General features: G+C 45.1%; 1 protein-coding gene across 4 annotated transcripts in view; it reads left to right on the top strand.

The window, feature by feature from the left end:
- The window catches only part of LOC149313318 (polyadenylate-binding protein-interacting protein 2B-like), a 40,898-nt gene that overhangs the window by 8,061 nt on the left and 6,526 nt on the right, over positions 1–26,311 (top strand). For 2 of the 4 annotated variants that reach the window (XM_089526445.1, XM_089526444.1), the window contains exon 2: positions 21,083–21,246. In XM_089526445.1, coding sequence (XP_089382571.1) covers positions 21,091–21,246 — 156 coding nt within the window. In that variant the 5' untranslated portion in view covers positions 21,083–21,090. Of the gene's footprint in view, positions 1–14,240; positions 14,331–15,051; positions 15,200–21,082; positions 21,247–26,311 lie in introns of those variants that run through there. The other 2 variants (XM_089526446.1, XM_089526443.1) reach the window with 2 other exon arrangements.

Genomic DNA, 26,311 nt, shown 5'->3' with positions numbered 1-26,311 from the left:
AGCTCATTGGCTCTGAAGTGTCTTGCGTATCACAGAGGTTTGAATGAAATTCAGTTGCTTGAATCCAGATGGCGTTATTTCTCTTCAACAAGATGCTGGGGCTGCTGCTTGTCCCATCCTTCCTTGGGCTTATTTGGCCATGTGGGATGAATCTGACACTGGCCAAACCTTTACCATTTTAGATTTCGCTGCTAAGCAGAGCACATTTGTGGAGATCTGACTCTCTGTTTGTGAGCCCTTGAGTCTCACAAAGACCCCCATGATTAGTTTTTTGTGTTTTTTTGGGCTATGTGGCCATGTTCTAGAAGAGTTTATTCCTGAGGTTTTGCCAGCAACTGTGGTTGGCATCTTCAGAGAAATGAAGATGCCAGCCACAGATGCTGGCAAAACCTCAGGAATAAACTCTTCTAGAACATGGCCACATAGCCCAAAAAACCACCAAAAAAAAAAAAAAACCCCTATGGATGCTGGCTATGAAAGCCTTTGACTTCACCACCATGATTGCTTTGGAAGTAAGACAGTCTTGGTTCATGCTACTAACCCTTTTTTGTGAATATGCTGTATGCATTTTGGAGGTGAGGGGGTTGGTTTGATCTGTCTATCTCAGTGGTTCTCAACCTTCCTAATGCCACAACCCTTTAATACAGTTCCTCATGTTGTGATGCCCCCCAACCACAAAACAGATAGAGGAGCGGTGTCTAAGACCATTGCAAATATGTGTTTTCCTATGGTCCTAGCTGACCCCTGTGAAAGCGTCATTCGACACCCAAAGACTCTAGCTGATCCAACATTGTGGGAGAGTTCTGGGTGGATACGTTAGGAATTACACAGCCCTTGGTCACCAGCCTCATCCAGGGCTAAAATGGCTAGTGGCCATACATTGTTTTCCTAAGGTACATGTCATTGAGTGAAAATTTCAAAAAAACGGCAAGGTTGGGTGTCTTTTATGGTTGCTGTTTTCTCTCTGTCATTAGACAGTGTTTCATTTTTAAAGCCTTTGCAATCCTCATTTTTTCTGCGAAGCATCTGGCGTAAGCTTTTTGTCTTCACTGCCACAAAGTGTAAGTACTGTAGCTGCTCCTAATTACACACTCCTAACTGGTCTTAGTTGCACACATCCCTTTCTCTCTCCTCCCTCTATTGTTTTCCCACTGCTGAAAGTTGGTTTGTCAAGTTCCTTGGGGCAGAAGGGGCCTGTCTTTCCTGATGTTCCTCTGTAAGGTATTACATATGCTGATGGTGTTACTAATGAGAAGGATATTAATGAGTTCAAAGCCTGAGAAGTTTGACGTTGCCAGTAGAAGTGAGTTTTTAGAAGGCAACTGGCAGAGGAGGCGTTCCAAATCTCTCTCCAGCTTATCTAGAGTTGTTCTCTGAGTTTTCTGTATGAGGCACCAAACACAAAATGACAGCCAGCCTCAGCCACATTGTGGCTCAGTGCTCTGTTTTTTAACAAATAAATTATTGCCTTTGGATGTACAGAGAAGCCTGCAGTTGTTGTGGGCATCCTTGTTTGTTTACATGAGCCAGCTGGATGTGCGGCATAGCCTGCTGATTCGGCTGAGTTACTTTCCCCTAAGTGTCGCAGGTCCAGCGTCGCAGGTCCAGCATGCTCTCCTTGTTCTGAATGGTGTCCAGACTGCACACAGCTGAGCCCATTCCTTGACTGTGCATGTCCTTGGGCTCTGTCCTCTACCTCCTTGTCAGGTTTCACAGCAAAACATGCAGCAAGAAGACTGGGTATTTTTACAGGAGCATCCTGGCCAGCAGTTGCACCTGCCTTGGCTGAACTCTGCAACTTCTGCCTGGAGGAAAGTGGTGGGGGCACCACTGTATTCCAGCCGCCTTGCCCTGTCACTCCCAAGCATGGGGGTTGGACATCAGGCTTATTGTATATACTCATGTATAAGTCTAGACATTTTAGTCAAAAAAATGACCCATAAAAACCTGGCTCAACTTATGCACAAGTCAATGTAAATACAACACCTTAACTCTTATCAAAAAAGAAACCATCCTCTTCTCTGAGTAGAATGGCAAAAGGCAAGAGCTTAGTCCATCCTGGGAGCACCTAAAAGAAATACAGATCCCCTATATTCACTACACCGCAGCACCACTTCTGGCCTTTTTGAATGCCTTCATGGATAAGCTGCCTTGGTTCCCATTTTGGGAGAAAGGCAGGATATTAATCCCATCCATAAATAAATAAATAAATCAGCAGTGATGGTGGCTTTTGGCTTCTTCTCAAAGAAGCACCAAGAGGGTAGACATGTGTGCGTTTTCTTAGCACTACCTATGTCTTACCATCTCCCCCACATACCTCACAGCCACTGCTTATGTAGTTCCCTCCTCATACATCCAGCCTTTAGGGTGAGCACAAGTAGTTATGCCTGCCAGAATTTTCTAGGTTCTTTGGCATCATTTTCCTTTGTCTCATCCTTTACATCCTTGTTGCATGCCCCTAAGTTTTATCCTCAACTTATTCACAGCTCATCAAAATCGATAATTTTGGTCCCCAAACCTTCCCTCGACTGATAAATGAGATGGACTTATACATGAGTATATATAGGTAAGTCTTGCTTCTGGAACGTCTTTGCTCTCCAAGGGAGCTTGGGGCTTTGATTGGCAGGTAGCCCTGAAGTTGACTTGGTGAAGAAGCAAGTTCTGCGTCACTCTTGATCCACGCTCTTGATCCAGGCAGTGCCTGTTTGAAGTTAGTAGAAAAACAAAGAGCATGTGTATATCTGGCTTATTCTTAGTGTCAGTTGGAGGCATGTGGGTTTCACTGGCTTATCTTGGATCATTAGTACCCAGGAGAGAAATAGGATATATTGATGGCTGTCTTTTAGCTCTTTTGACCTTTTGGGTCCTACTGGTTGACTCCTTCCTGTTTTGCTCACCATATGTTCATTTCTCTGCTGAATTGGCCTCTTCATGGGTCTGACAACATGGGCCTTTGCACACTTAGGATAGACTTGTTAGTTGTGCAAATAGATACAGCTCTCTCTCTCTGGAATTTGTGCTCCTTTCCACGGTGTCTGTTTAATTGTAGTGGTGGCATTTTCCCAAATGGCACAGTGGCCAAACCAGCTTTGAACATTTACCTGGTGTACCCTGCTGACTCGGGATGGCCGATGCCACTGTTGCCCATGTCTCCTATTCCTGCAGTAGAAGAGGGATGCAGAACCTGTGGTTCTCCAGATGCTGTTGGACTACAGCTCCTGCATCACCGTGGCTATAACAGCATCTGGAGAGCCATAGCTTCCCCACCCAAACAGTGAGGTGTTAATTACTTGTTAGTCTGGATCCCTCTACAGATTTCTGAGCCTGTGCACATGGAATTTGTTCATCTTCACTACTTTCCCACAAAGCAGCAGGGCCTGGCCTAGAATGTGAGCTGCCTGTGAATTTCTGCAAGTGAAGATGCTTCTCACCTTACTCCTTTCTGTTCCAGTTTGTCAGACAATACTCCAGGTTTTGTGAGAACTTAAGCCCTGTAGGGTACAGAGGCAGACACACACTTAATCAGCCTTTTATATCACGCTGCCATATATTTTGATGTATGTTTATGTGGCGCCATCTGTATCTATGGTGGTTTGCACTGCATTATAGCAGGGAGTGTGGGTTTCAGCATGGATGGCCAATGCTCAGACTTCCCCTATGAAAATTTCAGAGGAGCAAGTCTTCCTCTCCTAGGAAGGGGGTTGGACTGGATGGCCCTTGTGGTCTCTTCCAACTCTATGATTCTATGATTCTAAGTGTGATAGAGAATGTTACAATGGTTCATATTCTGAGAGGTGGTACATTCTTTAAGAGTCTGAGGGGTTCAATCAGGGTTGTGGCAACTACATGCCGCGGCCCTGACCTCTGCTTTCCTCGGCGCAAAAAGGAGATGCAAAAAGTGGCTCCTTTTTGTGCCCTGGAATGGGTGCCATAGCTGCCGCATGGCTTTTCTGTACTCTTTTGGTGCTGCATCATGTAGGCGCCACACACCGTGTGGTGCAGCATGCGGTGTCATGCCGGCCTGGGGGCAGAATCAGGGTGTGTGTCATGTGGACACCATGCCCTGACTGCTCCCAGGCCAGCCTTTCCCACCAAACTGTACAGTCCTTGATGCAGCCATAGGCAGCCTGACACTCTCATGATGTTTGATGACAGATACCATAAGCACCAGGCAGCATCACTAATGACCAAGAATTATGGGAGTTGTAGTTCAGTAGTAAGAAAAAATGGAGGGCACCCCTGCTCTAGCTGAACCCATGTGAACTGGGGTTGTATACAAATAGGAGGAGGTTATGTTCTCGCTGGTTGTGGCTGTTAAGGTGTGAAGCTGGTTCACTCAACCCTCACATCTTGGTGTGTGCCTCTTGACTCTTTCTCGTTTAAAACATTGTCTGCTGAGTGTGGCTGGGTTAGTGGGGTAATGGGGTTGGAAACAACATGTCAAAACCTGTGTGTTGAAACATGTTGCAACTTCAGCCGCCACGCAAGTCATTTTGATAGATAAACCCTCTAGTTGCACAAACCCCACCCTTTCCTGATGGTCAGTCTTTTGTTTGTTGATAGGGACCTGGAAAGTGCAGAATTCGTGGGGAGAGGATCGTAAGCTCCAAGGACATCAGGACCAGCATGCTTTTCTGTACAGTGCGCCCGCGTCATATGCGGGCACACCTTACGCAACTTCCAGCATACTCTGGAAGCCGCACTGGAAGAAGCAGCGCCACGCCCCAGAAAAGACAATGGCGCGCATGTGCCCCATGTGCTGCTGTGCGTTACTGTGGGCACGAGCCCCGTTCACCTGAATGGGGCTTGAGCATCTGCCTTTTTCCCCTTATGCGGGGTGTGTGTGTGTGTGTGTGTCCGGAATGGATCCCCCGTGTAAGGGAAGGGACGACTGTACTATGTCCTTCTGCCTTGCCAGTGCTAGAAGTTACTATTGACCACTGCAATCCACTTCTCAGTATGAAGAAAGACAAAAAGTTTCCCAAGAGTTGTTTCAATAATCTTATCATCCAGGTTGACTTTAATAAGTAAGAATCTTATCCAGGCAAACAATGAAGTTTTATAGGAGGCTGCTTTTTTAAAGCCACAAATAAATAAGCCTAGGTGAATAAGAGAATTTAACTGCAAATCTGCTTAACTATCAACTTTTAAAAAAATAAACCTCTTTTTGCTGCATCCGACCTACACAAGCCTTATTGCTACTTCTCCAGTGCAGATGGTTGTAAACTGGGGAGGTTATCTCTGCTCTTCTGCTTATGTCAAAAAAGACTGTCAGTCAAACATACTCTTCTTATGATGCACTTCTCTGTCAAGCGCAACTCCAGAAGAATCGTATTTCCTATTTATTACGTTTATAGCCTGCTTTTATGCATAAAAATTCAGGTAGAAGCAAATGCATTTGAAGAATTTAAATATGTTAAAATCACACTTAAAACAAGTTTGTCACAAAGTACTTAATTGGTCAGATGCTGTTACTTCTTTGTTACCACTGCATTTTTAGCCCCTTCAGCACCAACCCATCTTAAATGTTCAAGACTTGGAGCACATAGTGCCAGAATAGCCACGAGATGGTCTTCTGTCTTGTCTGCACAAGTTACAGAATCATAGCATTGGAAGGAGCCTCTTGGGCCACCGAGTCCAGCTCCTTGCCCAGTACAGGATCTCCAGCTAAAGCATCCCTAATAGGTCACTGCATTGTCATCAAGATCCTTGCAGATAGACACCTGTATACAATATGACCCCTGTATCTACAGGGACACGGATAAATGATATCGCAAGTAATAGCAAACAAGTGGCCAGGGAGGCAGTGTCACCGCATGTTGCGAGAAGTTGCTGCCACAGTGTGGAGAGTGGAAGCAAGCTTTGAAATAAGAAATTATCCTCAAGGCACATCAGGAATTTGTTGGAGAGCATATTCTTAGCAGACTTAATTTTGTGGCAGATATCAGAATAATTGAAGGACCCCGTAACTACTAATTCTTGCATCCTTGAGATTTGTTTCACCGTCCACTACTACTTCTTCGTTTGGTGGCCTGTAGTAAATCCCTACCACAATGCTGTGCTTATTTGTTTCTCCATTTATCTACCCCCAAAGCTCTCAACTGGTCCACTCTGATCACTCATGGATTTGCCCTTGACTTATAAAGCTTCTCCCCCTTCTTTTCTACAACATCTGTTTAGTTTTGTTTTGGAATAGGTTATACCCTTCAGTTGTAATATTCCAATCATGGGAGTTATCCCACCAGATCTCTATTATGTGTTAATGGGAATTGCATGGTCCCTGTAACCAGGCCCCATAACGTTCTGGACAAGTTGAAATCTCTGAACACTTTTCAAGGGCACCCCTCATCAGTGCATTATGGTTGTCCTAACAGGATGTGAACAAGGCCTATGCCACCATGGCCTGATCTGACATCTCTGAAAACAGGCACTATTGTCTGCGCAAATGCACTCCTGGTCACCCTTGAAACCTGGGCTTCCAGGCTTAGAGCTGAATTCAAGAGTACATTTAGGGGATGGAATGAGAAACTTTTAGGACCGCTGCTGTGTAAAGCTGTCATAGCATTGTCACAGCATGGGGACAAAACTTCCCAGATGCTCTTCAGAAGCAGCCCCATACTCATGGTAGTCCAGACAGGCTGTAAGGTGTCCATGACTGGAGTCAGATTAGGTTATACAGGTAAATAGGCATATTGGGGAAACATTTACAAACTGGAAGGTGCTGTTTCATTTGAGGTCCAGAGTGATCCCTTACAGTTGGTTAGGAAGCCTGGTTCAGATCTCCCCCTCTTCAGGGCTCTGAGTTGCCACTCCTCCATGTTGGTTGTGAGTCCTTCTGAATGGACAGCAGTCAGTAAACCACAGTGGTGATGGTTGACAATTCCATGAGATCAGCAGCAGTAGAATCAAAATACAGTGGTCCCTCCACATTCTCTGGGGTTAGGGGTGAAGGACCCCCGTTTTTGCAGAAAAGCCGTGAACCCCCCCACCCCCACTAGTCTTTTTACCTAAGAGAACACCTCTCTAGGAATCCCAGGTTAGCCTCCCCTCCATGAATATGGATGCCCCCGTCTGCCTGTTTTCTAAACATAAATTCATCTTAGCTGTCTCCTACCCCTATTTTTAGCTGTTCTTTTAGTTATAATTCTCAAAGTTTATATTGTAAAAATATTTTATATTGTTTTGTTTTTATGATTGGGATGGGAGGACGGGAAGGGGGTCATTTTTAAAGTGTAATTGATACTGATGTGTGTTGTTTTTATTCTTTGTGCTGTTATAACCCGCCTTGATTCCTTGTGAAAAGGCGGGTTATAAATATTATTATTATTATTATTATTATTAATCCCAGGTCCTCCAAGTGCAACTCTGTAGTCAACAGCTGCCAGATGTGAATCATAGAATCATGCTGCAGGACCTACCAATGCCTAGAGAAGTGATTTCTCTGGGAACTTTTAGGGTCTCCAGGACAACTCTATGGTCAACTTCTGGCATAATAGTGCTGGAGGACTTAGAGATTCCTAGAGAGAACAGATTAATCAAACCCCCAAATCATCAAATCTGCAAAAGGCAGAGCTGCAAATGTGGAGAGCGAACTGTAGAATCAAAATAGGCATTTCCCTGCACCGCATGTTTCATGGAGCAGAGACCAGTCGTCCTGAACGCTGCATGGGAGAGCAGTTGAATCTGGGGCCGATGGCGTGTGGTGCTGCAATTCTGGCGGCTGAGGTTGCACTGCACATTTTGAAAGAGAAATCTGCATTCCAAAGCAAAAGGCGGAGGGGATGGCGGGGAGGGGGTTTCAACGTGGCCTGCCGAAGCCTCTGTGTTGTTGTTCTAACTGGGCCAGGTGCCAAAAAGGGAGCTGCAAATTGGATTGCCATGCCGCCAGTTTTCTCCCTGGCTTTGCAGCTGCTGGGTGGCCTCATTGATGATCTTGCTTTATGTCTAGGTCTATGGGCCTGTTGTGGAAAGAAAGCACCTACCAGCAGAACCTCTCTTTCTCTCTGCATATAGTATGTAACTGTTATTTCGTCTTTAGCCCTCTTCAGGCTAAATGACCCGTTTCAGGTCATTTATTTATTTATTTATTCTGAGAAACTGGCAAGAACCCTCTTTCTGATTTGCCTTTGGGGTACGAGATTATTGCTGTTGCTATTGCAGAGTAGACCAAAGAGACAACTCTTTATACAACCCACGGTCAAACCATGGAGTCTGTAGCCACCAGATGTGGTGATGATTCCTACTTGAATTTAAAGCAGGTGTGGGAATCTTGCGGCTCTGAAACATGTTGTTAATTTATATTTTATTTGTTAACCCCTCTTACTTTGAAATCTTGGCAGGTTGCCTGGCCAGTAACAATACGTCCCTTAGGTAATATAGAACCCTCCCCTTTGTTTTTCTTTTTCTTTATAAGGACAAAGATATATGTTTGGTACCTTGAGACTCCTTTCCTAGAAGCTTTTTCGGCCCGAACAGACAGGCCAAAATAAAGCTGCTTCAGGTCACTTTGGAGGTATGCTGTTTAAATGACACACACATCTTAAGAGGCCAGAAGCTGCACCAAAGCTGCACTTCAGTCCTTAGCACTGGAGCGTGGCTTTGGCGCGGCTTCCGGCCTCTTAGGAAGCATGCAGCATTTAAACAGCATACCTCCAAAGTGCCCCGAAGCAGCTTTATTTTGGCCTGTCTGTTCGGGCCCTTTGTTACCAAATGGTGCAAGCCTTCGTGTCAGATGCTGGGATGGCACTTATCCAGCCCTAACCTCATCTTTTATAACTGTAGATTTGATTCTCCCTTCTTGTGCATTGTTATATTCAGGCCACATGCACTGAGATCTATTTGATGTTCTATAAAATCGCCTTTGTCTGGGATTGGAGGGATGTAATGATATAATGAGAGCCAGCATAGCGTAGTGATTTGAGTGTTGTTTGACTATGGTCTGGAGACCAGGGTTCGATTCCCAGCTTGGCCATGAAACCCACTTGGTGACATTGGACATTTCGCACCCTCTCAGCTGCAGATGATGGTAGTAGCAAACCCCCTCTGAAGAAACCCACACAGAAAACCCCATTATAAGTTTACCTTAGTGCTGCCATAAGTTGGAAGCGACTTGAAGGCACACAGCAACAACAAAAATGATATCAAAAGCAGCATTGCAAAACCCAAGTGGTTTTAGTACTGTGCCGAGCTGGCATTTCTAGTGAGTCAAGCTGAAAGGAAGCCAATTCAAAATGCCTTTGCGGTTGGATCTGAGCTGTGGTTTCAGTACTGTTTCATCACACCTTCTTAATGTAGAAAGGTCTACCTAAACTGAGCGCACCAACCTTATTATTATTATTATTATTATTATTTATTGCAGAAATAAGCCCATCTGTGTGGGGTTTTAATCCTTGATCTTACATGTCAGAATAACAGCACTTCTGCAAGAAGGGAATTTTGAAGCATCTGCTTTGCCACTTGCTCCTCTTTTATGAAAATCCTGTCAGAAGCAAGCTGACTGATATTGCAAGGCTTACACCTTGGGAGGAGATTTAGAAAAGCATTTGGAAAACATAGTATTGGGATCAGTTTATGTTGTAGTGTGTCAAAATTTTTGGTCATGAGGGTCAGGGTTTGGGGTGTGTGGGAGGAGGTCTGGGTCTTTAAGTATAAACCTGTATGAAGGCCTCTTTCAGATGAAAGGTTGCAGCCTGCTTCTGTTTTATTGCACTGGGTTGGAGATCCTTAGCTCTGTTAGTTGCTGCCCAGAGCTGATTAAACAGCTACAAGAATGGGGATTAACATCCAATTCTGATATTTAAATGAGATGTAGCTGTGTGGCAGTCTAAATATTGCAAAACCAGGGCTGATCCAGGCCATCTGGTGAGGATGTGGTCCTTCATTTGCCTGATGTCCTAGCATGCATCTCTGTTGGGACAGCCTGACGAAAAGCAGGCATCCTTGGGGGGATTTCAGCCAAATACGCTTTATTGGTCAACTGGATAAACAATAGGACAAGTGTGTTAAATGGAAATGGCCTTTGATTTGGTTTCTCTGGCACATACATAATATGCTAGATACCTTGGGCATGACGAAGTTTGGTACAGTAGTCCATTAACATCAGTTGGCCCCTTCATATCAGACTAAGGTTTGCCTATTTGTTGGAAGTGAACAGTCTTGTTGGACACATAACTGGTCTATAGTTTGTTCTGGATTTTAGCGATCCGTTTTATAAATGTACTGCGGGCCCTTGATATCTGCTGGGGGTTGGTTCCAGCACCCCACTGTGCATAACAAAATCTGTGGATATACCAGTGCCATTATATACAGTGGCACAGTAAAATGGTGGCTCTTGTATAAAATAGCAAAAGGAAGGTTTGATTTTTTTGATTTTTTCCCCCCTTTTAGTTGGGGGAGGATATTTTCAAGCCATAGATGGTTGAACTCGTGGATGCAGAATCTGTCAATATGGAGGGCCGACTGTATTGGAATAAACCTGGGATTGGTCCAATATTTGGCAGAGTTCACAGCAGAATAGATATTTTACAGCTTGGTTCTTGTCTCAACATCCTTTTTTGAATTGTGCTGCCCAAAACTGGACACAGTATTCCAATTGAGAAGCTGGAGCATGTCCAAAGGAGGACAACCAAAATGGTGAAGGGCCTGGAAACCATGAAGCCCTATGAGGAGAGACTTAGGGAGCTGGATATGTTTATCCTGGAGAAGAGAAGGTTAAGAGGTGATATGATAGCCCTGTTCAAATATTTGAAGGGAGGGTGGAGCAAGCTTGTTTTCTGCTGCTCCAGAAACTAGAACACAGAACAATGGATGCAAGCTACAGGAAAGGAGATTTGGTGGTGAGTTCGCTCATGGCAAAATGGGGTTGGACTGGATGGCCATGGTGCTCTCCTCCAACTCTATGATTTACAGGCCTTAGCAGTTTTGATTTATTATCTGTGCAGTGAATTTTTAGATTGAATTTCAAAACGTGTGACTGGAGTGATGCTTGAAGAATGTGCTAGTCCTGTGAAAGTGCATTTGTTGTGACCCCCTTTCCATTTCAGAAGGTAGGCATCGGACAACATATACTAGCAACTGCACAAAAAGGGTGTATCCTTGGTTCTCAGCTGTGCTATTGATATGAAAGGATACAAATACATGAAATATTATAATTGTCTTGGCATGCTACTAACAAATTCACACAGAGAGAGACCAGCAGTTTGTGAACTAACTGGTAGAGCTAGTGTAGCGTAGTGGTTTGAGGAAGGGAATAAGGAGTACTCAGTTGCCAGTCAGGGGAATGAGGGAGAAAATGCAAGGATAGCAAGAAAGATCCCCAGAGAACTTGTTTTTGGAGGAGATGAGGCAAAATGAAAGAACCAATGTGGCATAGTGGTTTGACCATTGGACTGTGACTCTGGACCTGGAATCGAGGGCCCACTTGGTCATGAAATCCACTGAGTGAACCTGGGCAAGTCACATGCTCTCAGCTTCAGAGGAAGGCCAATATGATTCTAGGCTGCATCAAACGAAATATACTGTCTAGATCAAGGGAAGTAATAGTGCCATTCTATTCTGCTTTGTTCAGGCCTCACATGGAATACTGTGTCCAGTTCTGGGCACCTCAACTAAAAAAGGATGTTTAGAAGCTGGAGCATGTCCAGAAGAGGGTGACCAAAATGGTGAAGGTTCTGGAAACCATGCTCTATGAGGAACGACTTAGGAAGCTGGGGATGTTTAGCCTAGAGAAGATAAGGTTAAGAGGTGACACAATAGCCCTGTTGAAATATTTGAAGGGTTGTCATATTGAAAAGGGAGCAAGCTTGTTTTCTGCTGCTCCAGAGAACAGGACCTGGAACAATGGATGGAAGCTAAAGGACAAGAGATTCCACTTCAACTTTAGGAAGAATCTCCTGACAGTGAGAGCTGTTCAACAGTGGAATACACTCCCTCGGATATTTTGGTGGAGTCTCCTTCTTTGGAGGTCTTTAAACAGAGGCTGGATGGCCATCTGTCAATGGGGATGAGTTGATTGAGAGTTCCTGCATGGCAGGAAGTGGATTAGCTAGCTCTTGTGGTCTCTTACAACTCTATGATCCTATGAAGGCAATAGCAAACCTCCTCTGAACAAATCTTGCCAAGACAGTTCTATGATGGGTTCACATTAGGTTTGCCATCCGTCAGAAATGATTTGAAGTAACACAACAACAGAAGAATATGAGTGGCCTTGTTTGCCAGTATTGAGGCTGGCCATTCCTGGCAAAGGGATTGAGAGGGCATTTGCCTCTGTCCCCCATCTACCAGCTCAGTGTTGCCCAGAGATGCAGATTTGGCCGGAGGTTTTCTTCAATCTGGAGTGTCAAGGGTGAGAGAAGAGGCCACCTGTGACTGGGTTCCAGCATTAGCTCCTATAAATAGCTTTGAGCATCACTCAGTTTGTTGACTGGCTGATCATTTACAAAAGGCACCTCAGCTTGGCCCTTCCAAAGGGCAGCTCTTATTCCTCCACAGAGACCGAGTGGCATCTTAGGCCCATTCCAGCTGCTCAGGTTTGCTCCTGGCTGCCGCCATCCAAAATTCCAGCCTCTAGGAAATGTCAGGAGGTAGATTGGCTCTTGGGCAGTAGCCTTTAGACTGTGAGGAAGCATTCTATATTTGTGTTTGATGGCAAGTGGAGTGGTAAAACTGAAGGGAGGGTGTTTTAAATTAGTTGTCTGCAATAGGTTCAGAAACCTCCACAGGTGACTTGACAATAGAAGTATTTGTAAAGGGGAGCACAATTGGCTGCTTTTTTCTCTTCCAGACTGTTGACTCACTGCATAGGACTACAGTTGGCCCGCCACGTTTGCAGCTTTGACCTTAGTGGATTTGATTATTTGCAATTTTGAGTAATAGGTTCTCTCTAGGAATCTCTGGGCCCTCCAGCACAACTCTGCCAGTTGCTGACCATAGAGTTGTGCTGGAGAAGCTAGAGGTTCCTAGAGAAAACGCTTCTCTAGGCATTTGTAGGTCGTCCAGCATGTGTTTATGAACAACTTCTGGCACATGTTGACCATAGAGTTGCCCTGGAGGACCTGGAGATAGATAGATAGACAGACAGACAGACAGACAGACAGACTGACTGACTGACTGACTGACTGACTGTTGGTTGAGAGGAAGCGATTTACATGTTAATCTGTGTATTGTTCTATTGTTGAATGGCAAGTCCTACAGGGTGTCCATTTACGTAGGCTTTGCCATTCAGCAACAGAACAATACACAGATTAATATGCAAATCGCTTCCTCTCAACCAACAGTATGTATACCTCACTCTCTTCCTTGCCAGCATTCTCTGAAAATGCCAGCCACAGCTGTTGGCGAAACATTAGGAATAAACTTCCAGAACACCTCGTAGCCTGAAAACCCCACAGAAAAGCCCTTAGCCCCAGCAAATGTGGAGGGACTACTGTAATTTGTTTCTGTATTGGCCAGTGGTCTTGAACTAATAAGATTTTTTTATCTGCAAGTGATAGGGGACGTCTCAGGAGATCGAGCAAGAGTCATCATTGACAGCTACTTTTGTGAGCCTACTCCGACCCTTTGCAGGAGTGATCTTCTCCTTTAAAAGTCACCCCTCCTGCAGGTGCTTTGGAAGGGAAAGGGGTTGAAGCCTGTCCTTGCCTCGTGGCCTGTGGCCATTGCCAGCTGGATGATTCATCTCCATGTTAGTGCATCCTGGTGGCCCAGCAGCCTCCTGCCTCCCAAATCTGGCAAGCTGTTGTGTCTTCCACGTAATGCTGTTAATTGAGCAGCCCCAAAACACGTGGCTCAGTGCTCCCTTTAATTAGAGTTTTGCCTGTGCTGCTGACGCTGGCAGCATTTCAATCAAGGGCAGTGAGTTCTTTGCAGCTTCTGAAGCTCCTTCTCAAGCATAGCACATTTGTAAGACCTGCTGAAGGGAAGCACTTTAAAATATGTTTCTGGAAGAGGACACAGGGTCTGTACTCTTGGACCCCAATGGCACCCGGTGTGCCCTGACTGTGTTCCCTTGATTTCCCAATTACTTCTTGAACCAGACCCTCCAAAGACCAGTGACTTGACAGCAAGGAAATCTGAAGAAATCTGTGAGCTGTCAAGGGTTGTAATTTGTGCCAATCTAACCTAGTCTGTTTCCACTATAGCCACAGAGGAAGGCAAGCCCTTTCTTCTGTGATCAGCATAGAAAAGCAGCTGGGTGGTGGAGGAGGGGAGGATCACTCTGCCATTCCACTCTCTCTGCTTCACAGAAGGCAGGCTTTCTCCACAAGCCCGCCTTCCCATCATAGCCACTGACGTGGGGCTTTTTCTCCTCCATAAATAGCAGGAAAACAAAGGTTAGTACCAACTTGGGGGGGGGCAGACTTCCTTCTGCAGCATCTTTGCAAATATCCACACAGTTTTAGAGCTCTGTCTGCAGCTTTAAAGATACACATTTGCTTTATTTCTTTTAAACACACACACACCAAAAACACCTTGGTAGAAGTACTCAGTTCTGTGTACCCTGGAGTAGATGCTAAAATTTATTGGGATCTAGGCATCCCTAACTGAAGAAAATCTTTCTGTCCCTGACTGGAAGGCATGAGGAGACTTGTTCTTGTTGGATTTGATCCCATGTGGTCTTGGTAGCAAATAGGTGTTTCATTTTTCTCCATGATAATCAGCATGCAAAACACAAGGCAAAGAGATTCAAGCAAGGGTTTTCTCGATGCCTTGGTGAGAAACTGAAGTCTTGCTGTGTACACACTGAAACCTTTGAGTTTGGTCTCTCTTCCCCCCCCCCCCCAAAAAAAAAAAAAAGAGCCTGCGAGGGCATCTTTGTTAAAGGCTTGGCTGATTATTCTCACTGTTCGGGAAGCTAAAACATTTTCCACACAGTTGTGAGACAGGACAATCCACAACCTTTTGTGTGAAGGCCTTGCAAAACCACATGGGCAGTTCAGAAGCACTGTGTGGCACAAGTGGAGAACCAGGCCACTCCTGTGAAAAGGGGTGTGTTGAGCTGTGTTTTGGCGGAGAAAGACAAACCCAACCTCATAAGACCCACACAGATCAAGAAGAGAACTTCAGTCAAGCATTTTCTCAGAATCTTGTCTGTGGAGATTGGCCTGTGGACCGCCTTGTTATTGCATGATCCAAATTTCAGAACCGGAAGCCATTTAGGACACCATCCAGATGTTTTCTACTGTAATGGATTTGCTTCAAGGTAGTGGAGAGGCTGGCATTTACAATCCTTTTTCAGCAAGGCTTTAGTTCTTCTGGATTTCTACTCTTTTGCTGAGGAAAAGTCCAACTCAGCTTGATCTGTTATGTTGGAGATAAGGCTCACTCAACTGGAAAATCACCCATGTTGTAAAGTTTGAGGCAAGGGGCGCAAGTATGATTCCACACTTGTCCCCCTCCCACCAGTTACTGGAATGGGGTTCTCTCCCTGTCCTTGAGAGAGTGCCAGCCAGCTTTCTCTTGGCATTTGGCGTGCGGTATTTTTCCATGGCCGCTCCGGGTGACGTGGTTCATTTTCTCCTGCCAGCTCTCGCTCTGCATGGGGCTCTCCTCTCCGGGGCCTCGCAAAGACTGGGCTGATTTATGGTCCATATGGCAGGAGCTGCCTCCAGCCCAGCTCACTGCTTTTGTTGCTGAGCACCTGGCAAACTGCTGGGAAAGCCTTTTGGGTTCTCAAGAAATGGCTGCAAATCCCATGGAGGAGTGGTATTGTAGTATTCAGCCTCACATGAGCCAGCATTAGCTTATTTGGAAGTCAGTTCTGTGTCTCCAGGGAGACTGATGAAGAAGCAAGGTTGCTCTGAGGTGGCACTTTAAATGTACATGCCTACTGCATGGCCTTAGAGCAGCCTTCCTCAACCCATTGGCTTCCATAGGAAGCCCTGGTGGCACAGTGATTAAATGCCAGTATTGCAGCCATTCACCACCACAAGGTTGTGAGTTTGATCCCAGGCAGGGCTCCAGGATCCACTCAGCCTTCCATCTTTTCGTAGGTTAGTAAAATGAGTCCCCAGCTTGTTGTGGACAATTAGCTTACACATTATAAACAGCTTTGGGGGTGCTTAAGTGCAGATAAGCGGTATAGAAATGTGCTTGCTATTACTATTGCTATTGTTGTATTGTGGCTCCACAGTCAGAGTGTTGTTTCTGGCAGGGGATGATAGAGATTGTGATTCAGCAGTCCTGGGTTGGAGAGGACTGGCTTGGTGTTGCTGTTTTTCTTCATGTGTTCCACAGCTGAGCTCTTGTTTGTAAAACTGATTCCCCTTCTGCCACCTCCAGCAAAGTATAGCCTTGGTGTGGATTCATCTTGCCCCCCATACCACAACAGAGTGTGAGTACACACTATGTGTGCCTTAAATCCAGAGAGGATAGGGACTGAATCTACTCCTTCCCACTGCACTCTGGCCCCTGCCTTTAAAGTACTGGCTTTCATGCAAACTACTTCCAGAGGAGCTTGTTCCATATGGACTAGTTAGTTGAGGAACACCTTCATATTGCTATGAACTTTGGGTCTAAGGTGTGGACTCGTTCATTGCAAGCCTTCTGGGCATTGCCATTCTGCATGTGAACTGAGCCCAGTAGGACCAACCTTCTATCTGATGCCCAGCCACAGGAGGCTGTTCATTTACTAACCTGTGAGAGATGAGAAGGTGCATCCTTTGCTTTCTCACCACTTCAGGGGTCCCCTTGCCCACCAGCCTTCAGGTGCTGAGGTTGGTGCAGTGTCCCCTTCTGCCTTGTGGAGTTTACTCTGGCAGAAGACTGGCTGCTTTCCTTGCCAGTTCCTGGCATTAACTAGCCCAACTACCTGGAATCTTGTGGTTTTACTGGACAGACCGCTTGTTGATTCAGCAGAGCAGGAGAAATAAGCAATGTGTGAGAAATACTTCCCATGCCAAGTAGTGAGCCTCACCATTTTAAACATTTTCCCTACCCCCATTTCTCCTCTTTCCCATGTCTTCTATCTAGGGATGTGGAGAAAGTCGATATGGGTCTCTGGGCGACTTGTAATTGGTGGGCAGTCAGTCAGGTTCTAGTCCTCAAATTCTTCCATCTCTGAATGCTGTAATTTATTTATTTCTGACCATGTTTCTTTTGCACAAAGCTCCATGTGGTGCATCTCAAGGGACCTTATTTGATTTGATCTATACCCTGCCTTTATCTCAATATGGAACTCAAGATGGTTTCCAGGCCAGGAAGCCTTTTTGCCCCTGCCCTAGTAGGTGTTTACCAATGAAAATAAAATTCGGGACTTCACTCTGGATGTGATGGTTGTCTGGAGGTTTGGGCCAAAGGCCAGCCTACTGGTTCAGGGAGTCATAGCTCTCTGTCAGCAGCAGAGCCTGTTGAATCCTCAAAGAAAATAACTTTGCATCATTTGATAACAGAGCTACCAAAGCAAATGATCCTTGCATGTGAGTATTAATGTGGAATCTGGGTTTACTCTACTCAGATAGTCTTCAGAAAAAAACATGTCAGATTCACACCATATATAGGCCCTGTTGTTGTTTATTCTTTATTATATAATTTGTGTGTGTGTGTAATTTATTATATAATAATAATATATTCTTTAATATAAAAATATCTATATTATATATTTAGCTCTGGCCCTCTATTTGAAGATCTCAGGGCAGCTTGTAATAAAATCAGTCTAAAACAATAACAGCAGTTGCTAGTCACAATTGGAGTAGTCCATTGAATCAAAGGGACTTATAGACAGCTGTCCTTGTTCTAGTAGAGACTAACTAGTAGGATCCAGGCCTCTTGCCATTAGGATGTTCATAGGTGTCCCAAATAGAAGGCCAAGGATTTGATGGAGAACATTGTCATGGCTTTGAAGCAGTCAGAACGGCTTCTGCTCTTCTCATTCTTCCAGCTCATGGATACCTAATTTCAGTCCTGAGGGTGGGAGTGCTGCTTGACCATCCGCAGGGCTAGAAGCTCCAGCCACATTCTCCCTTCCTCTAGGGCAGTGGTTCCCAAACTTTGGTCCTACTGAGATTTTGAATTTCATCTCCCAGGGTTCCTGACTATTAGCCAAGTAGGCTGGGGCTTCTGGGAGTTGAAGTCCAACAGACCTGGAGGACCATTGTTTCGGAACTTCTGCTCTAGGGCCAAGATCCCTGAGAGATACTTTGATGAATGGTATTGTCAGGAGACCAGGGACAGGGCAGTCTACCATATTTATCTATGGGCTTTCCTTTTTAGCTTGTGAAGTCCTTTTATTATTTTGTTCATTGTATGGACCTGTACAACATTCCTTTGTGGTAGACCATATATGGCCTTTAAAGACGAGCAGTTGAGGTTGAAAGGCTGTGTCTTTCCCAAGGATCCACATTGAAGCAAGGGATTTGAGCCCTGATCCTCTGGGTCCAAGTCCAGCAAAGCTCCCCTGTTCTCAGGGAATATTCAAGAAGTGGACTTTAGAGAGGAGCACAAGGAAGTGTTCCTTTTGAGATGCGTCCGTGCAGATCTGGCCATTCCGCATTCATGTCCTGTTTGGCTTTTACTTCCAAATACTTTTGCATAAATGGCCCATAGGGACTGTGGTATTTCTTCTTTCCTGCTTAGGATGAGTGACAGTTAATTGCTTAATTTCGGCCATGTTAGAATCATAGAATTGTAGAGTGGGAAGAGACCACAAGGGCCATCCAGTCCAACCCCATTGTGCCATGCAGGAACTCACAATCAAAGCATCCCTGATAGATGGCCATCCAGCCTCTGTTTAAAGACCTCCAAAGAAGGAGACTCCAAGGGATTGTGCTCCACTGTTGAACAACTTTTACCATCAGTTCCTCCTAATGTTGAGGTGGGATCTCTGTTCCTGGAGCTTGCATCCACTGTTCCGTGTTCTAGTCACTGGAGCAGCAGAAAACAAGCCTTTTCCATCCTCAATGTGACACCCCTTCAAACTCTTAAACAGGGCTATCATAACCTCTTAACCTTCTATTCTCCAGACTAAACATACCCAGCTCACTAGTAAGTCTTTCCTCATAAGGCATGGTTTCTAGACCTTTCCCCATTTTGGTGGCCCTCTTCAGGACACAGTATTCTAGGTGAGGTCTGACCAAAGTAGAATAGAGTTGCACTATGACTTCCCTTGATCTAGACACCATACTTTTATTGATATGTTTGTCCAGCCAACATAGAAACTAGTTTTGGGGGAGGAACAGAATCTTGCCCTAGCCCCACTTTACATAATATAATCCATGAAGCTAGAATTCAGGCTGTGTAGCCCTATGAATCAAATGTGCTCATAACACTAACCATAGAATCGTAGAATCCTGTTTAGAAGACCCCAAGGGTCACCTATTCCTATTCCCTTCTGTCATGCAGGAAGAATCAAAGCTCTCCCCCATCCAGCCCCTCTTTAAAAACCTCCAAAGGGGGTTTGGGGTAATTTGCTCTTGGATCCACACAGTAGACCACTCCAGCCTCTAAAAGCTGGGGCACTAGTCACCTGTAGGCCAGATTACTGATGTTACAATACACAGTATTGCCTTTTGGAGAATGGAAACTACAGCTCATAATCATTGCTTTTGAATTGGAAAAGCAGCTCCCTGGTGCTCAGACAGCTGCATTGGCTCCTATTCTGTTTCCAGGCCCTATTGAAATTGCTAATGCTGATCTTTGAAAACCCAGAAAGTTTGAGAGAAAATGCACAAACTAACTTCCCTCTTAAGCCTATTGCCCTCTCTTTTACGGACAGAAATAACTTAACTGGAGAGTATTTTGTCATAAACTTTTCCTCCATTTAAACTAGATTACTGTTCTGTGTTGAACAGAATAGGAAAAAGATGCTGCAATGCTTGCCTATCTCCATCTCAGCCTCCTCATACAGAGTGATCGATAGCAGAGGCTCTCACTGAGAATGAAGACAGGGCCTTGCCTGTGATGGCTCCTTTGGGAGGGTCACTTGGCATTTTGGGTTGTTATTGTTGTGATGCCCAGCAAAGACTCATTCCCCCCCCCCCCCCAACATGGCATTTGAAAATGTGAATCATGTTTGTGGTTTTTTAAAATGCTGCTGCTTGTTTGCCATTTTGTGTTTTGAAATTGTGGTTTGGTTTTAATTATAAATTATGTCTTTGTGTTAGGTAATACTTTCCTGGGAGGGCAGGAGAGAACCTCACAATAGCTAAGAGAAAAAAGGGTGGTGGTTCTACCTAATGCTTGACACTGGCTTCCAAAACCCATGGGAAGCAGCAGGTTCTTGACAGAATTTTTGCAAAGCTTGGTGTAGTCTTCTCTGAGACCAGACTCTGTTTTCCATGTTTGTCCAAAATGCTCTGGCCCTCCTTCCCCTTTGAGAGCTGCTTGTAGGACAAGCCTATATGTATACTCATGGAAGTAACACCTATGTGGATTCAACAGGGTTTCCTCCTATGTAAACTGCACAGGATCAACCTGTGTTTACCATTCCTACTGCTTTGGGATTTTAACCCAGAGAGTTACACACAGTCCCTGTCTTCTTCTGGTCATCTGTTTATCAGAATGGACAAAGAGGTTGTCAGAATGGACAAAGAATTGTTTTTAAGATGGTGGTGGTAAATAGGAGAGAGAGGAGGGTGTGCAGAGGCAGCTCCCCCCCCCCCAAGAGAATGGAAGGATTAATGATGTTATTCTTTGCATAGATACATAGGAATAAGACTCAGTGAATTTGTGTGACACAGTGGTTTGTTGGACTATGACTCTGGAGACCAAGGTTCGATTCTCAGCTTAGCCATGAACCCCTCTTGGGCAAGTCACAGGCTCATCCTCAGGAGAAAGAAATAGCAAACTTCCTCTGAACACATCTTGCCAAGGAAACCCCATGATAGAGACATCTTAGGGTGGCCATGAGTCAGAAACTACATGAAGGTTAGCAACAACAATACATTATGCAGTAAAATCAAGATATTACTGAATTGCAGTTCCCATCAGCCCTAACTAGCACTGACAGTGGTGTACAATGATGGGAGTGGTGGTCCAATGAGTTGCATGTTCTCTACCCCTGTTTAATGAGGTGCAGGTGCGCAGTAGCACTTTCTGTTAGTCTGTGACTTCTAATAGCATCCCTTCGTTGTTGCTAATATCCTTTTAGATTCCATAATGATGAATGGTTCCAACGTGGCCAACACAACCACAACTTCAACCACCCCTGCAAAATCCAAGGAGGACCAGGTAGTGAATGGGCATGATGAGAAGGAAAACAACCCCTTTGCAGAGTACATGTGGATGGAGAATGAGGAGGACTTCAACCGACAGGTGAGACAGCAAAAAGCCAAAGCTGAATTTTTGCATAGTTTTGTTTAAAGAAAGAGGCAGACATGCGTACGCTTTATAGGCTGTTCTGTAATAGAAATTATCAGGGCGTTTTGCAGGAATTGAAATGAAGCAGAATTACAACAAAATAAGTCACACTGTAATAAAACCTGGAGATTGCTATAAAACAGAGAAGAGGGAGAAAGAGATCCTGTTCAAACAAAGCAGCTAGACTGAATCCTTGGTCTACTGATGAGTCTGGCTATTGTGCACATAATCATAAAATCATACATTTGGAAGGGGTCCCATAGGCAATAGAAGCCAAAACCCTGTTGAGTGCAGGAACTACACTGAGAGCATCCCCAGCAGCAGTTAACTGTCCAGCCTCTTTCTGAAGATATCCCAAGAAAGAGACCCCACCATCTCTTTGACTGTCAAGAAGTTCCTTCTAATGTTCAGTCGTAATCTGCTCTCCTGTACCTTAAAACCATTAAACCTGGTCCTACCCTCTGGGGCTGCCGTGAACAAGCCCTCACCCTCTTCTCTGTGTGACAACCTTTGTGATATTTAAAGACTGCAATGAGTGTATATGTCACTACCTTCTCTTCACCAAGCTGAGCAGGTGCAGCCTCCTCAACCTTTCCTTAAATGTTTTCTTCTCCATCCCGTTTAAGTCTAGTCATAGAATCATAGAATCATAGAATCATAGAATCGTAGAGTTGGAAGAGACCACTAGGGCCATCCAGTCCAACCCCATTCTGCCATGCAGGAAATCCAAATCAAAGCATCCCTGACAGATGGCCATCCAGCCTCTGTTTAAAGACCTCCAAGGAAGGAGACTCTATCACCTTCCGAGGAAGTGCATTCCACTGTCGAACAGCCCTTACTGTCAGGAAGTTCCTCCTAATGTTCAGGTGGTTCCTCCTAATGTTCAGGTAGTCCTATTCAGCAACCTTTGAAAAACTGCTTTCTTTCTCCATCCTTCTTGTATATTTACTTCCCCCCTTTCTTTGCCTACAATCCATTCTTCAATATAATTTGTCTTCTTTTATGTGTAAGTTGTAAGGATCACTGAAACCACATGCATCCGGTGTCTTGCGCACTGTAAATGCTTTTTTTTTTTTTACCCACCAAGCATTGTATCTGTTGTGCAGATTCTGCATGTACTGACCAGGGCCTGGTTTTAGGCTACTTTTAAAGAGCTTTTTACTTATCAAATTTTAGACTTGTAAGGGAGGGAAGAAGAATGACTAGAGACACTAGGGGACAGCATTAATGTATGGGGAAAGGTGGTGTAAAGGGGATTATTGGCAGTCCCACCCTTGCAAGTTGAAAGACCCAATTCTGCTCCTCAAGCCTACCTTTACCTTCTAGAAATTGAGTCCCAGGTGTCCAGAAATGTGATCTCCAGATCCATGTATTGTTTACCTCTCTTTTCCAGCAGTCAAAGTAGCATGCAGTAGCCAAGTGTAACAAACAGTATAACACATTAAATAAAATACTTGCATTAAATGTAACAAGAAAAGCAAAATAATAATTCAGTATCCAGACGTTTTACAGAATCAGGGAGGCTGGTTTCTTTGCAGAAATAAATGAGCATGAGTGAGAAATGAGCACCTGCTTCGGGACAGTTGTCCAGAGACCTGGATCTCTGAAGTTGATATTATGTCCTTTTGCAAAAGAAAACGGCAGCTTCCCCAGTGTCTGACCCACTAGACCGAAGGTGCCACAGGCGTTCTCAAAAGGAGGGGCCAGTATATGGGCTTGAGGCCATGAGGTCTGGAACTTCAAAGAACACTGCCATGAATTCAGCCTGGAATCCAGATAGTGGTCATGTTGTTGCTGCCAAACAGGCTGAACGTGATCTGCCGCTCCAGAGGGGATGCTGGCATTTAATGTTTGCTGCAATCCTTGGATTGTCTCCAAGGGCACCACTGTACAGAGCTGCTGAAAATGTGGCTTTCTTGGGATCCTGGATTATTGTGACAGGCACGAGATCCTGCCTTTGAGCCATGGAATGGCAGCATACCTTCTCATGATGTGTCCGAAGTACAACACCCTCAGTTTTGTTATCATGGCTTCCAGGGAGATATCTGGCTTAATCTACTCAAGGATCCATTTGTTTATCTTTTGGGCATCCACAGGATCCTTAGCACTCTTCTCCAGCACCACATCTCAAATGAATTGATTTTCTAAGAGTAAATCTGTAGCTGTAGTGCCCCTCCCAAATGGGATGGTGATGGTGGTCATGGCAGAAGTGGTAGTAGTAGTCATAGCGATAGAAAACAACCCTGGTTCTAGGAGTGCGAATGGTGCTCTGGGAGCAATTCCAACTGGACTGACAAAACATCCAAATGAAATGACTTATTGATAGCATTGCAACAGCACAATTACAAAAAAGTATCCCTGCTTGGAACATACCATACTAACCAAAACTACCTTGCTGACTTCCTAGATTCTTGGATAGGATTTGAATCTTACATGATCAAAAATTCCAGTCGGTGACACCTAGGAAACTATAAAACCAGTGAATCCTACCAATAGGTATATTGTCCCTGCAGCATTGTTGTGAATTTGAAAGGAAAAAATTGTCATGCCACTTTGCAGTGGGAAGTACAAGGGATGCACGGTACGCCTGTCTCATGCTTCCTCTTCGCCCATCTTGTGTTATGAGGGCTGCTGGGATAATATCCCAAGAATGTCTGTTCTGTCCCTGCTGGCTGTGATAACCAGAAATACCACTGAAGGGAAGGATGTCAGTGGAGTGCTGAGTCCCATCCTGGTTTGTCGGTTGCAGGAGGCAGGCTAAGCTGGTGTGAGACAGGAAGGAGGCAGGCCCTTTGTCCCTTTGCTTTTGAACCCATACATTTTGCATCCTTTCTTGTGTTGTGCAGCATAGGACCTACTGTACATGCAGCCCAAAGCCATTCTTCATCAGTGTAGGGTTTCTTTGGGCAGCTTGCAAAAGTATGTTGCAAGGAAATGACTGGAAGAAAGGGAGCAGGCTGCATATCAACCACAGAAAGTATAGATTCTGCCATGAATTTTTTTTTCTAGCATTAAGAGCAAACATCTTCACAGAGGGTGATGTGGTTAAACTCTGAATGTTGTCAAGGAATATCACAAAATTCAGGTAGGAAGTGCTAAGAGGGACTTTTTCTAACTGGCCTGCAAATACTGCATATTTGGGAGTTGTCTGTAGATGGATGAAACCCATGCATCTACAGTTTGCAGAAGATAGAGTTGATCAAAGTCTGAGTAACCCCTCTCTGAGAAGGTAGGATGCTGATGGTTATCAGTTGCAGGAGAATAACTGGCAGAAGAAAAGTAATAATAATAATAAATAAATTTTATTTCTACCCCGCCCTTCCATGGAAATGATCAGGGCGGCTTACAAAATTTATAAAAACATTTCAATACAGGATTAAAAATTCAATATAACAGTTAAAATCATTACTACAAAAAACAGGAACAGGAAACAGTAAAATAGGAAAATACACATATCAGGGGCAGAAGAAAAATGCAAAAAAGTTCCATCGATCCAGGGTCAGAAGGGAAAAAAGGGGCAGGAAGAATAGACAAACAAATTAAGGTGGGAAGGCCAGCCGGAATAGATATGTTTTCAGCTGTTTTTTAAAAACAGCTAATGAGGCGGCGGAGTGAAGCTCTGCAGGGAGCTTATTCCAAACTAAAGGGGCAGCAGTAGTAAAAGCCCTCTGTGAGGTCCGGGTAAGGTTAGACCTAGGGACCTCCAACAATTTAGTCCCGGATGTTCTGAGTGTGCGGGGTGGATTATATGGGGAGAGGCGGTCCTCCAAGTACCCTGGGCCCAAGCCATTTAGGGCTTTATAGGTCAAAACCAACACCTTGTATTGAGCTCGGAAGCGAATAGGCAGCCAGTGAAGGTCTTTTAAAATAGGTGTTATATGGTCCGACCTGGAGCTACCAGCGACCAATCTGGCTGCCATGTTCTGCACCAATTGCAGCTTCCGAGTTTGGTACAAGGGTTGCCCCATGTAGAGCGCGTTGCAGAAATCCAATCAAGAGGTTACCAAAGCATGTACAACAGATTCTAGGTCCTTTCGGTCCAGGTAGGGACGCAGCTGGCGTATCAGCCGAAGCTGATAACAGGCACTCCTGACCGTCGCATCCACCTGAGAAGTCAGCTGGAGCGACGAATCAAGGAGTACTCCCAAGCTGCACACCGAGTCCTTCAGGGGGAGCGTGACCCCGTTCAGGGCCGGGTGACAGATCTCACCACCAGAAACCGGGGAACCTATCACCAGTACTTCCGTTTTCCCTGGATTCACACTGAGTTTGTTCTCCCTCATCCAGCCCATTACCGACGCCAAGCAGGCATCTAGAGGAGAGATGCCATCCTTAGTTACTGCATCAGTCGGAGACATAGAGAAAATTATCTGGGTGTCATCAGCGTACTGATAACACCGCGCCCCATGTCTCCGGATGATCTCTCCCAGCGGCTTCATGTAAATGTTGAATAGCATAGGGGACAGAATCGCTCCCTGAGGGACACCAGATGTCAGGGCCCTCCTATCGGAGCGACAGTCCCCCAGCTCCACCATCTGGGACCTGCCCGAGAGGTAGGAACGAAACCACTGCAAAGCAGTGCCCCCAATTCCCAACTCCCTCAGGCGTCCCAGAAGGATACCATGGTCGATGGTATCGAAGGCCGCTGAGATGTCCAAGAGCACTAACAGGGACACGCTCCCCCTGTCCATGCCCAGACGGAGATCATCAACTAAGGCGACCATGGCGGTCTCAACTCCATAGCCCACCCGGAAGCCAGTTTGAAATGGGTCCAGAAAATCGGTGTCGTCCAAGATCGACTGAAGCTGGAAGGCGACTGCTCTCTCGGTCACCTTCCCTAAGAAAGGTAGCAGCGAGATGGGTCTATAATTATTATGAAGCAGGGGGTCTAAGGAGGGCTTCTTTAGCAGGGGTTTAACCACTGCTAATTTTAATTTAGATGGAAACTGACCCTCACTTAGAGATGTATTGATTATGTGATGTAACATTAGTCGCACCACATCTCCCCCCTGAGCTGCCA

Source organism: Sceloporus occidentalis, unplaced genomic scaffold (assembly GCF_023333645.1).
Source record: "Sceloporus occidentalis isolate IW3139 unplaced genomic scaffold, rSceOcc1.0.p SCAF_5, whole genome shotgun sequence".
In the NCBI taxonomy this organism is placed as follows: Eukaryota; Metazoa; Chordata; class Lepidosauria; order Squamata; family Phrynosomatidae; genus Sceloporus; species Sceloporus occidentalis.
Note: the sequence above shows the minus strand (reverse complement) of the source record. Positions and strands in the feature narration are given on the sequence as shown.